Genomic DNA, 13788 nt, shown 5'->3' on the forward strand with positions numbered 1-13788 from the left:
TAAAAAAAGAAAGAAAAAAAACATAGTAGGTGCAAAAGATGACCATCTGAATTTATTGTTAGCTTTACTGAGACCAAACTAAGTATTTTTAAAATGTTCTGGAATACTAACAGTACTAAATCTACTACCTATTTACAATTTGTTACAACATATTTTTGTTCCAAGCTCGCTTTTGCCTCTTACCAACACTCTTCATGGAGCTGCCTATCTTGGTGGAAACCCTGAGGAACTTGCTGAGATCCCAGCGAGGCACCTTCACCACACAGTAATCCAAACTCGGCTCAAAGTTTGCCGTTGTCGAGTTTGTCACTGAGTTTCTGGACAAAAATACAGACGCAGTGCAAATATTTTTCATGGGTGAATCACTTAATTTAAAGGCGCTTTACAGTTAAGACATTTATGCCAAAAAATAAAAAAAACTACAATGCTTATGCTGCAACTGCTCAAAGCAGTTTTGTCAAAACAATAACTTCAAATTAACCAAACTGCCAGCTGTGCAGGTGATGAATATCATCTTGTCACCAACATTTCCAAATTTCTTTGCTGATGAAAAATTGTGAAAACGTTTATACTAAAAAAAATGATTGAATTTCAATGATCAGATGTCTTTAAGTGTAATGATTGACTAGCTACATGTTTCCTGGGTCGGTGTGACACTGTGGGGGTGACTATTCAGGGTAAGCACAACAGGTCCACATGCAGTGAAGGCAGCGAGTCTGTGCTGCCTTACTTTACAGGCATCTATGCATCACAATTGTTTTTTGGTCGTTTAATATAGAAAAATTGATTTTAAGCTTGAATACTTTAAACCCCACTTTTAAAAAATGTTCAGTTTAGCAGAATACTGGAACGTCTTTGTTGGATGTCATCATTCTTTAAAAGCAGCGATGCCCCTGTTAGATCATTATCCGCCGTTCTTAAGCTGAGAGACGTACTTGAGCTGTGGCAGCGGGATCCCCAGACCAAGTTTAGCTGCTACGTAGGCCAAAGGATAACCAGTCGCTTTACTGGCCAGAGCAGAGCTCCGTGACAGGCGGGCATTCACCTCAATGATGTAGTACTGCAACACATTATACATAGAAGATACAATTCAATCACACACATTACGGGAATTAGACCAGGAGCAGGAATACCAGCTCCCCATGCACACAAGACCTGTTTAAAGGCCTGTTCTGATACATAAAGCCTATTCATACAAATCTATTCCTGGTTTGTATGAAATGAACTTGGTCACATTGATACCTAAAACAATTTTCTTTTAAAACTTATTGAACTAGAATTTACATAGCAAAGACTTTTTACAACCTTGGTTTGGAGCCAAAACAGTAAATGTAAGCCGTTGACATACCTGGCTGTTACATTATCTGCAGATCCAGCCGCACACTCTGTACATCCTATAGCCATATAAACTGTATATACTTAAAGTCATGTTACCACCCATGCTTATTTCAATATACCTACACTTTCTGTACTATTCATTACAGCATGTCACTGGCTTTAAAATAAGGAAATGCAAAACAGATCCACTTTATAGGTGAACACAGTCCTATTTGTGCTTTTCATCACCCAGGTCTTCACATATATGCTTACCTGTTCAGATTCGGGGTTAAGAGCGTACTGGATGTTACACTCTCCCACGATGCCGAGATGTCTGATGACTTTAATGGCCGTGTTTCTCAGCATGTTGTACTCGCGGTCATTAAGCGTCTGACTGGGAGCCACTACAACGGATTCCCCAGTGTGGATACCCAGTGGGTCGATGTTCTCCATATTACACACCTAAACAAGAGGAAACAACAGCCACTTTAAATCGCCCTCAGTTTTTTTTTTAGAGAGTATAAGCTGTTTGTTCTCTGGTCTCCTTTTACTCACAGTCACACAGTTGTCATAGGCATCCCGGACCACCTCGTACTCAATCTCCTTCCAGCCTTTCAGGGATTTGTCCACCAGCACCTGAGAGGTGTGAGCGAATGCTGCCGTTACCAGAGAGGTCAGCTCCTCTCTGTTGTTGGCAAAACCGGAGCAGAGGCCTCCGAGAGCGAACGCTGAACGAACCAAGACGGGGTAGCCAAGACGCTCAGCAGCCGCCACCGCCTACAGCAGAGTTAATCAGATAAATTTAGACTTCACTGGGGCAAAAAACAATCCAGAAGCTATTAATTTATAAGCGAACACGTCTCCTCACCTGTTCCACCGACAGAGCTGCTTCACTGGGAGCTACATGCTCATTGATCTCTTCCATTTTCTCCACAAAGATTTTCCTGTCTTCGGTCATCTCAATGGAGGAAACAGGAGTTCCCAGAACCTGCACTTTATATTTCTCCAGAACGCCCTGCTTGGTCAGCTCTACACCGCAGTTCAGTGCAGTCTGACCTCCAAAAGTCAGCAGGACGCCGTCCGGGCGCTCATTTTTTATCACCTGTAACAACAAGATGTAATGACACGAAGCACTCACAACACATGAAAATGAGACAAACAGCTCTGTGGATTTCACACTGGGAATTTCATCCCATCCAAGACATTTGGAAGTCTGCAACTGAACTAAAAGCAGCTTAAGTCATCTTTTTTTTTTTTTTTAGCCTCTTCGTTTCCACTCTATACTGCCGTATGATGGATGCAGGTAGAAAGCTGAGCGGGGATTTTTATATCTTTGAGCCAGCACATTTTTACAGAAATGTATTATGAACACTGAAATTTAAAAATAAAAATAATAACAAACTACATTAAATAAACCTGGGCAAAGAAGGTAAAAATCTGAGGGAATATTTGTCCTCAAACTTGTTTCTTTTCATTATCATTATTAATCCGCACTCTTATTTTTCCTCTCTTACTAATTAATTACTGGCTGTTGTCACTATATTGCATCTATATAAAAACCAGAGTGGAGCAACGAGCTCTCTTTAGTCCACCAGCACCAACCTTTATCTTACATGATGACTTCCAATGGAGCCGCGGATTTAAGGGCTGTAACACAAAGCTCATGTTTTGCCTTTGCTTTGCTAGTGCTGCATTCAAGTGTTCAACCAAACAAAGTGATGGACCACGTAAAAGTGTATCTTATCCACAGTAAAGAAATAAAAATAAAGGTTGTCCTAGAACCCACTGCCCCAAATCCTACAATACAGACACAAAAGAAGACTGAACTACCTTCAACAGTCACCAAAGCTACAAACACACCTGTGCAGAACTGCTCTGTGTTCTGTGGTGGGCTGTGATTATGTGAGACCCCTCAGTCTTTAAGACAAACACAATCTGGGGTCAATACTGACTGATCCGAAAAAACAAACAAACAAAAAACAGTTGACCTACAAATTTCACTGTGTCCACAGTTTCTCTTCTTTCATCAGTCACAGAGTTGCAACAGAGAGAATCCATACCTGAGTGACGTACTCTGCTGTAATCGGCAGAAAGTAGACTTTGTCAGCCAGATCTTTGGAGGTCTGGGCCCTATTTCAGGAAGCCGGTTTAGTGCAAACTCTGAGTAAGTATACCCTGAGTTAACGAAAACTCTGGCTTTTCGGTTTCACAAAGCGAGTTTAGATTAATCCTGAGTGAGTCACTATGATGACACACTCTGTGAAGCTAACCTGCTTTCCGCCGGGAGAGAGTGATTAGAGCGCGTTTGGACATTTTATCATTTCCTGATGATTTTCTGTGTGAACGTTACCGTTTTTCAGCACAATCTATAATTCATTTGAATAACATCCTCAGGCCTAATATTGCTCATGTGACACATCGTGGAAATTCTCTCAGTTCTGTACATATTATTTGTATTGCACTTCGGTTTTTTGCAAACGGGAGCTTTCTGTATAATATTGATGACGCTGAGCACGTTTCCAAGGCTACCGTCTGTCGGGCAGTCAGGAATGTTACCGTTGCACTGAAATGTCTCCTGTACTCGTCTGTGGTGTTCCCCGGTCATAGACCCACAAGATTTATCAAAGAGGGATGCCACAAAATTGCAGGTATCAGGATGACCAAAACTTAATTCATGATGTGGTGATATTTGAACTACTACTTAAATTTTACATTTATTTTCACGGTTCCCAGGCGTGGTTGGCTGTATAGATGGCACTCACATTCCAATCATTGCTCCTTCGGTAAATGAAGGAGACTATGTGAACAGGAAGTCTTTCCACAGCATTAATGTACAGGTACATAGTTCCCTGTAGCATTTCAAACTAACAAATTATTTTATTATAGTAATGGATGCTAATTTGCGTTCTCTGCACTGTGAAGATCATATATGATGCTGCCAACATTATCACAAATGTGGACGCCAACTGCTCGGCCTCTGTGAGTGGTGGTGGTGGAGGACCCCCACCTGTTTTTCGGGCCTCCGCTTTTTTTCTGTTGGCTATAACGGGTCACATTTGAGCATACAGAGTAAGCAAATATGTACTTGTAATGTGCTCAGATAATTTCAATAAGTGCTTACAGAAAGAAAATTAATGTAGCCTCTAACTGCAATTGATTTACATGGGACAAACAGACCAAGCACTATGGCTCATAATACAATTACAGCTTACCTGTTTGGACTATATTTTTATATTTCATTTTTACTTGCTGCCAGGAACGTTTGGGGCCTGTTGGGTCACATCAATGTTTAAATTAACACTCACGCATTGACTCTGTCGGCTATGTTTTGCCATGCATGCTCCCTTTCTTTTGCAGCTGAGGCTGTGTTACTTTTTTCCCGCAAAATTTGCATGTTATCGGCATATGCTGCCATCAGAATTTCGGCCTCAAGCGCTGTAAAATACATTGACCGCGCCTTCTTTCCCTCCATCTCCATGGTGACTCGCTTAATCTGTGCTCCACTAATCAGGGCTTTACGTATTCTCGTGCGCGCGCTTAACTTGGGGTTAAAGCAACTCCGCGTTGATTGAACTACTTGTTATCAGCCTTTCTGAAACCGAATATTCCGAGTTGGACAGTTCGGGGTTACTCAACCCTGAGTATCGTTTTTCACTCTGAGTTTTCTAAACCGGTTTCCTGAAATAGGGCCCAGGTCTCTGTGGCTTTTAAACCCCAAAACACGCTGCGCCAAAAATTGGTCCACCCCAAGGATCGGGTCCCCCGACACAAACAGAGTAAAATAGTGTACGCTGTTAAGTGCCAGGAGGATTGCCAGGATTTATACATCGGGGAAACCAAACAACCTCTGGCGGAGCGGACGGCACAACACAGAAGAGCTACCTCGTCTCGCCAGGACTCTGCGGTCTATTTACACCTACAGGCCAGTGGACACTCTTTCAATGATGAGGATGTACACATCCTGGACAGAGAGGAACGCTGGTTTGAGCGCGGAGTCAAGGAGGCCATTTACGTGAAAAGGGAAAGACCATCTCTGAATCGAGGAGGGGGCCTAAGGGTACATCTTTCGCCATCTTACAATGCTGTGATTTCAGCCATTCCCCAACTCTCTGTGAATGGTACTCATGGCCATTGATCTGTGGTCTTTGATCAGTGGGTTTTGGTCAGTGGTTGTTGATCAACGGTCATGAGAATTTTCGTAATTATGATTAAGGAACTGACCCTTTCAATTGTATTGACAATTATTGCTGTTTTGTGAGACTCTTGACATGACAATAAAAGCTGGAGAGGTACATGCTGGGGCAAAAAAAAGAATATTGTGTCTTCAATTGAATTTTTTTTCTTCTTCTAATGAGAGTGATAATAGACTGGTTTGCCACAAGGGGTGAGACATGAGTGACAGTGACCAGGCAGCTGTTGCCAGTGCACCGGACTCACAACAGTGACTGTACAAGATCAATAGGCCCCTAACATTGTTCCCTCGGTGGGCTGGTTTCAGTCATTATACAAATGTACTGTTTATAAGATTTGGAGAACCCTGCAGTCAGCTGAGACTGAAGAAGTCACTTGGATGAGTGACGAAACGTTTCTCCCACAAAACGCTACGTCCAGATGAACAGAATCAACTTTGGAGATAGAAAAATATAGTTTTTCATATAAACTTGATTATTGTCTGTAGTAGGGCTGCCACAAACTATTATTTTCATAGTCGACTAGTCATCAATTATTTTTGCGATTAGTCGACTAATCAGATGATGTATCCATTGGACGTAAAACATACGGCCTATTGCACCAGCATTCATCTGCTCTTATATAACTATAATTAGTTTACTGCTTGAAGTGTTTAAAGTATGTGCTAACTAAAAATAAAGACAAGATGATAGATTAGACTTTTAATAAATTTGGAAATTGTCTCAGTGGTTTAATAAATTAAGTCGTCTGCTCTTTGCTCCCTAAAATTTAACAGGACATTGGAGTAAATTCTCGACCATCTCAAACTTCTGTTTAATCAGTTTTCTGTTTGACGTTTATTCAGATGTGTAAAATCTATAACTTTAATCTCAGCCAAACCGAATTACTCCGGAACAAATAAAACACTGAAAAAAGCCAAACAATAACATTTTTTAGGTTATCTAAGTGACTTATATATCATGTTTAACCTGAGTAGCAAAAGACCGCGGGGGTTTGAAAACGATGTGCCGGGTGTTCGCTGTTCTACACGGATCTAGTGAACCTTACCCCAGCTAGCTATCAAGCTGGTGGGTAACAGATGTCTCTGAAAACGTCGGTGCACTTTTGCAAATATGTGGTGTCTTGATAAACTGAGCAGATGTTTGAGGTTTACACAGCTACATTCTCTCTGAAAATATGTTAAACGTTTATTTTGTGACCCAGAAACAGTAATAAGAGTAATACTAGAAAGTAGGGCTGCCACAAACGATTATTTTGATAGTCGACCAGTCACCGATTATTTTTGCGATTAGTCGACTAATCAGATCCATTGGACGTACAGCTTATTGCAGCATGCATCTGCTCTTATATAACTATTATTAGCTTATAGCTTTAAGTGTTTAAGGTCTGTGCTAACTAAAAATAAAGACAAGGTGATAGTTTATTAAATTTTAATGAAATTTGCAGATTGTTTCGGTGAAGTTTAATAAACTCCTTGCTATCTAAAATATAACGGGACACCGGAGTATATTCTCGAGCATCTCACACTTCTGATAATCAGTTGTCTGCTTGATGTTTATTCAGCTGTGTAATAACAACACGTTCTCACTCCCAACTCGTCAAACGTGTGACGCATGGTCAGGCTCCCTCTGCTGCACTTATGGACGCGCAGGGTACCCCCCTCGCATCGGGAATTGACGTGAAGGGTCCTCCGATTGAAGAGATTGCCGCGGAAGAGCCTGTTGTCCGTATATATTTCCGAAATCACATTGTAGTGACGTATACTGAACACAGTAAATTATATAATGTAAACAACTACCTGAAAAACAGGTAGAATGATACTTTTGTATGGTTTATTGCATTTACGGAGGGAGTGATGTATGCTGGGTAATGGCACAGCTAGCTACTGGGTGACTTTATTCACCCGCTTCGGCTGTTATCAGTCCATACAATGGGCGTTATTAGCACAAATCAGTCCCATAGATATGGGCCATCTCCTGCTAGATTGTTCAGAAGGTTGTTCTCATCCATCCAGATGGAGGATCACTAACAGGAGCGTGGAAGACTCCAGAATCCACTCTGGCTGCAATCCGGTGGATATGCAGTGTTTACAGGTAAGACCATTTAAACGGACAGCATTTATAGAATGACTATTAAAAGGCAGCGAGTGTCAGTAATGTTAATGTGGTTATGTTAGTAATACACCGAGTGCTAATATAACAGCTTTAAGATGCATTTGTAGATATTATTACGTGTTTTACCGTCTTTATGGTGCTAGCTTAAAGTTACGGTGTAAACGTTAGCTTATATTGGAGGAAAGCTGTTACTGGTTAAACGATGTTAGCACAGAAATATTAGCTTCTGTCATGACTGATGAAGTTACTAGTTAATAAAGTTTCCAGTAAAGTGTTTAATCGCAGCCACAGACTGACAGCAAATATCTCGATTAGCTTCAGTGCATCTGTAATAAATATGTGCAAGTTTCAGTGCTTCGTTTAAACTGTATGATACTTATACTGACCCAGGGTCAGTGTAAAATACAATCCTAGCTGTGTGAACAAAGCCTGGCTCCTTTAATCCTGCATGACAAACCTCAGGATGCAGGCTATTATTACTCTTTCCTGCTGGCACACCTGTCACACCTGAGAGTCAGCGAGAAACTTACAGTGACGTGGACATCATGCAAAGACTGCCAGACTCTGTAATACTGCAAATGATCAGTGACTCAGGTTAACACTAAACTTTAAACGGCACCTCTGTGTCTCTGTGTGCTGAACATCTAGGATTGAGTCAGGCTGCATCAGCTGAAGCTGTTATTTGTATATATCAGTATTTTTTATTCGGGTGTGGGGAAAATACGTAAGACTGCAGTGAAGCGATGCACCAGATTAATCCCTGGCCAAAGGTATCGTACTTAAATCAGACTACTGATCCAGCCACATCAGCCTTTTGTGAGGTCTGTTTAAAGTAGACTAAAAGTGAACTGATGAACTCTGATGTCTGTCTCTGTGTTAGTCCTCTGACAGACTGGTGACCTGTCCAGGTGTGCTCTACCTATGACTACTGGGACAGGCTCTAGCCTCTGTAATAGAAATGTTCTGTATTCTCATTTAAAGTATTTAAGTGCTTATGCATATGCTTAGTTGTGACACTGTTACTGTTCAGTGAAACTTTCTAAAACTAGATGAACTTACTTCAGCGTCAGCAGTTTGAGAAAACAACTCCCTTTACAGGTGCTGATAAGGGCACAAAACAGCATAACCATTGATCCGTTAGGTTTCATAGCGAGACACGTGAAGTGTGGTAGGATCAGTTTGTAACTTCCTCCCTCTTCCTTGGAATGCATAAAGGAGGAGGAGCACCACTTCTGTGGCAGCGCTGACATGACTGAACTGTGATGTTTGATGTGTGTTGGCGCAGTAATAAATAGCTTGATCACAGCTCTTTCTGTGTTGCAGACTTTATTTAAAAAATTCCACGACACCTCCCCCACCCTCCCACTGTGAACATGAATTGAATATTCAGAAGACATTTGTTTAAATAGTTCTACAAATCTGAGCTGTTGGTGTGTCCTTGGATTGTGTGGTAATAATATTAGAGCCTGCAATCTTTCTTACTGAAACTCTACTATGAGTCATGTTACCTGAGATTAATTCTATGTTTACCTGTCAGCCTGGACGAATGTGCTGTGTGAAGGAAATTAAATCAGATCTGAACTGCGTACATTTAAGGAACCTGTTCATATTTAATATGAACCAGTGATTTTTTGATTGCTGATTCCAAAAGAGTCTTTGTGGAAATTCTGTTTGGCTTTTTGTTATTTTAATTCTCTTTTCTGTTTTCCAGAACAGTTCTCCACAGTCGCTGTCCACATGGGTCAGTGGGACCAAGAAGCACTCTGCTAATGTGTGGACTCTGACCAGCAACATCCAGCAGGACCCAGACAGTGTTTTCTATCTCCCAGCTGGAGTTTTTGTTTGTCTGTGACTGGAGAGTCAGATTTTTGTTGAGCTTCACACTTGCAGAGGTAAGTCAGTTTGTAGAGATCCCTCCCACCCTGGCTTTTATGTGCTTGATTTCTTATCTGAAAGAGTAATATTTCAGTGACTGCTGCTTGTACCACAGGTTAATACACTCTACTGATTCCTGATGGGAGAATCATCACCTCTGCCAACAAAGAAGCCTGGTGGATGTTTGTTTACAGTCTGATGATGGGACATCATGCTCTGCATCTTCAAAGTTTGCCTCCTCATTATTATTCATACCCAGTAATGTGAAGTATGCTTATATCTACTATAACTGAACCAACCTGGTGCACTTCATTGAGTCTGAATGTTGGATGTTGTGTATCTCGTGTTCTCTGGGCTTTGTTGTCCTCAGTCTTTTCACAGGATCAGAAAACAAAACCAGGAGGCGCGTAAATGTTTCTTCTGGATGATGATAAGACTGTGACACGGGATGCCACCTTTGGTCTTGTGATGAAGCAAAGCTCAGGAAGAAGTGGGATTAAATGGTACCCACATGTGTGCTGCTGAGAAGGATGTACAGGGGCACCTGCAGCCAAATCCAAGCCTCAGGTTAGTTGTAGTTGCAGAACGCTATAGACTGAGACAGCTGAGGCATCAAATGTTTGATTAAACGGATGAAAAAGAGAAGTTTCTTCCCTATAATTATCACTTCTTAAAATCTGTAGCAACTTCAAGTCTGTCAGCGTGCTGAGCATGCTCAGAATGTGACAGTATATTTTTGTTCAATATTTAATTTCTTTCAGTTGCAATTGATAAATGAAAAAATATATATATTCTTATAATTTAGCAAACTAATTTATCAAAAAAAAATATACATATATCTGTATTCGTTTTAATAAATTAATTTGACACCTGTATTGAAAATACCATATTGTATTCATACAGAATCAGTTTGGTATCATTGTTTGTCTGATTGTTGAAACTAAGAGCTACTTTGATCTGTTTAGATCTAAAGTATCCAAAGTTGAGCTCTGATGTTTCTTCACCCCTGTGTGTGATATGTGATTCCTACATGCTGGCAGAGCAGAGCAGCAGTTTGTGCTCACAGATGGTGACGGTGTGGAGAGACGGTGGTGTTTCCTCAGAAGAACCAGCAGAGTCACTTGCTGACTGATGCTCGTCTGCACTGCACAGAGGAAATCAACTGACCGAGGTTTGTCCAGTGACGTGTTATGAAATGTATATTTGTTTTATGCTTAAAGTTATGTTTTTCTTGACAGAGGCTCTGCAGAGGTTAGACAAAGCAGAGAAAACATGTGCTTTACATTTTACTGTGATTTATTGAGATATTTGTTGCCTGATTTTCAGCAGGAATGCAGAAATAGAATCAAAGGGAGATGTTTTTGATGTTTTTGTAATGATGTAAGTAAATCTTCAATATTATTTATTTGCTTGGTTATATTAGGAGTGTTTCTGAGGGAGGAGGGAGGAGTCATCATCCAGGTAAAGTGACGTGGATCCGTGGACACACTTGTCTCCCCTTTAAAGGAGACGATCCAAGTCATCCTTAAACGTTAGTGCTTTCAAATACACAAACATTTTTAAAGGACAAAAATGAACATCCAACTTTGACTGTAATACAAAATAAATCTTTGCATGTGTGTTTTCAAACTCTCAGATGGGCAGCATATCAGTCTTGGACTGTCTAACCTGCAGCACTGAATGACCACCACACATGAGCATGTTCCTGCAACATTCAGCATCTGATCCTTCATCTGTGTGCTTCTGCTTTTGGTAAGTAGAGTTACCCAACTCCAGTAACTCTAAACACATGCCATCCATTTCTAACGGCCTGGTTACTTTCCTGTCAGTTACTTTAGAAACCATGTGGTCACCTGACCTAACACTGTTTCTTCTTCTTCCCCTTAATGTTCATGTGTCACATGTCAAACAGCTGGAGAGGAAACTACACCAGTGTACTGGGATGTTTCAGCAACACGTGCCAGATGCTGTTCCTTCATGGTGACATCACCAGAGACAGCCCCGCCCACCTCAGGACCTCGCCATTGATCATGATGATTATAATGATGACAGCGAGCGGAACTAAGACTGTAAAAATCCACGACCAGAATTTTTCTTTCTAATTATGAATGAATACTGAGAGCCTCTTTCTCTGTTTTGTCTGTTTTGTTTTTTACCTCATTTGTTACTAACAAAGTTGACAAACTCACACAGTTTACATTCTGTATGTTTCCATCTTTACCTGCCACACTCTAACTGCATTTAAGAAAATAATCCTTAGAAATCGTCGTTTTTCTCTTTTGTAATTGATGATAATTCAGTGAATATGCTGCGCTGCTTCCTTTTATTGCGTCACACATTGCTTTATGTTTTTCAGTGTCCGGTTATTTTTTACTGCTGTTTGAATTCTCTGTATGTTTGACCCTGTAGACTGTTTGATGGACTGCTTGTCTTCCTGTTTGTTACCGCTGCCTGTTTTTTAATAAAGATTTGGATGTCTGACTTCAACACAGCCTCTGCGTGTCCTCCCTTTGTGTCCTCTTCCTCTGTGAATGTGTTGCATGTGTCACAGATTCATTTTATTAACAGCTTTCCCACAGTGAGTTGCATCAGCATTCATTCACAGCACATTGCAGAAGGATTCAGATTAATACAGTGATCTTATGGTCAGAATCATCCTGACAGAGTGCCACTGTAAACTATCTTTCATCAGGTAAATTTTAAAGTTCAGGGGCAGGAGTTATGAAGAATCATACTGACATTAGGACTAATAATATGTACCGTAATTGTCGGGCTATAAGCCGCTACTTTTTGCACAAGCTTTGAACCCTGCGGCTTTTAGTCAGGTGCGGCTTTTCTATGGATTGTCCATGATTTTTGTCATATCGTAAGACGATTTGTTTTGTTTGTTCCGCTGTTGTACGGCACTACGTTGCCTGGCGGAAGGGCATGTGATCAGACACACGGTATCTGGGTTCAAGAGTGGTATGTTGGTCACGTGTCCATCCGCCAGGCAACATAGTGCCGTACAAGTAGCGCGAAAAACAAACTTCAAATTAACGCTACGCGTTCAGCGGGAGTCGTGGATGACGAGCGGCGATAAACTTGCGAAAAGCAAGTTATGCTCAACTCCACCGGTGGAACCTGACAGCGTGGAAAAGTGTGAAAACATCCACGATCACCAACGGATTTTGAAGGGCTGCACTGCTGCATGATGGAGAGGAGGACACCGCCACGGCCCTTCTGAGGGTGTTTGACTCTGACACTGACAACGAGGATTTCTTTGGTTTTGTAAGTGACAACGAAGGAGAGAAGCTGAGAGTGGATGACGTAGCCATCCTGAGCCTGTTCGTATCCGACACTGGAGAAGAGGACTTTGGTGGTTTTAGTGCGCAGGAAGATGGTGGTGAATGACTGACTTTTCTTCTTGTTAAAGCCGTGTCACTGCACCTGAGCCTAAAAGGTAGTCCGAATCTATTTTTCTGGTGTGCTGTAGGTTATTGTTATGTACTACATTTGTTACTCATTTATGAAGCACAGTACATGTTTCGTACTTGTAATTACCGCTACTTGTACATATACCTAAAAAGTTATGCAAATATGTACCCATAACTTGTTTTTCAAAATATTAATAAAAGGGGTGTGTCTCCAAACAGCCATCTCTTTCCTGACAATTCCCTTTGTGCATATTCTCTTACATATGATAAGTCAACATTGAAACACCTGCGGCTTTTGGTCAGGTGCGGCTAATGTATGTACAAAACAGGATTTTCCCCTGATTTTAGCTTGTGCGGCTAATATTCAGGTGCGCTTTGTAGTCCGGGAAATACGGTACTTACAAAGTCAAAGTTTTTTAATTATGCTAGAATATTGGAAGACAATCAACTTTTAGTGTTTTCTGCATATTAATTATTCTGAAATAGAGACGTGACTCTAACTGTACAGAAGCACTAAACAACTGACAATCTAACAGACATCATTGGCCTGAGCTGTCATGCACAGTGAGTCTGATCCTTTGCTGTGAGAGTCTGACAAGCATGTTTCTGGTCAGTTTGGAAGAAATAATATCACAATGTTGATCTTTTTTTCAATATTCCTTCTCTTTTACAACATAAACTGTGATCAAAGGTACTTATGTTCACAGCATGTAATAATACTGACAGTCCAGGGCATTGTGGTCTGTTGAGCTAGGGTTAGGGTTAGCAATTCAGACATATGTAATCAATATTAAACGTCTCTGACGTGGGCCACTGTCCGCAGTGTTGGGAAATCCATACCAGGCTGGAACGAGTCAAGGTAGGTGAGCATCCAC

At 41.1% G+C, this 13788-nt stretch overlaps 1 protein-coding gene and 1 long non-coding RNA gene across 8 annotated transcripts in view; one reads left to right on the plus strand and one right to left on the minus strand.

The window, feature by feature from the left end:
- LOC308399730 (multifunctional protein CAD-like) overlaps positions 1-13788 on the minus strand; it is a 54911-nt gene that overhangs the window by 5457 nt on the left and 35666 nt on the right. For both annotated transcript variants that reach the window (XM_080887130.1, XM_080887131.1), the window contains exons 3-7: positions 2186-2419; positions 1873-2094; positions 1591-1779; positions 936-1060; positions 184-317 (exon numbers count right to left, since the gene is read on the minus strand). In XM_080887130.1, the coding sequence (XP_080743256.1) occupies positions 184-317; positions 936-1060; positions 1591-1779; positions 1873-2094; positions 2186-2419 (904 nt within the window). The remainder of the gene's footprint in view (positions 1-183; positions 318-935; positions 1061-1590; positions 1780-1872; positions 2095-2185; positions 2420-13788) is intronic.
- Positions 7268-11249, plus strand: LOC308399646. 6 transcript variants are annotated; one of them, XR_013972229.1, is made up of 7 exons: positions 7270-7601; positions 9334-9514; positions 9613-9755; positions 9868-10064; positions 10538-10668; positions 10921-11028; positions 11134-11249. It is a non-coding gene; the product is annotated as an uncharacterized lncRNA (long non-coding RNA). The 6 variants fall into 6 exon arrangements; XR_013972230.1 differs by having other exon boundaries at positions 9613-9726; XR_013972225.1 differs by having other exon boundaries at positions 7268-7601; positions 9592-10064.

Source organism: Rhamphochromis sp. 'chilingali' (genome assembly GCF_963969265.1).
Source record: "Rhamphochromis sp. 'chilingali' genome assembly, chromosome: 7".
In the NCBI taxonomy this organism is placed as follows: Eukaryota; Metazoa; Chordata; class Actinopteri; order Cichliformes; family Cichlidae; genus Rhamphochromis; species Rhamphochromis sp. 'chilingali'.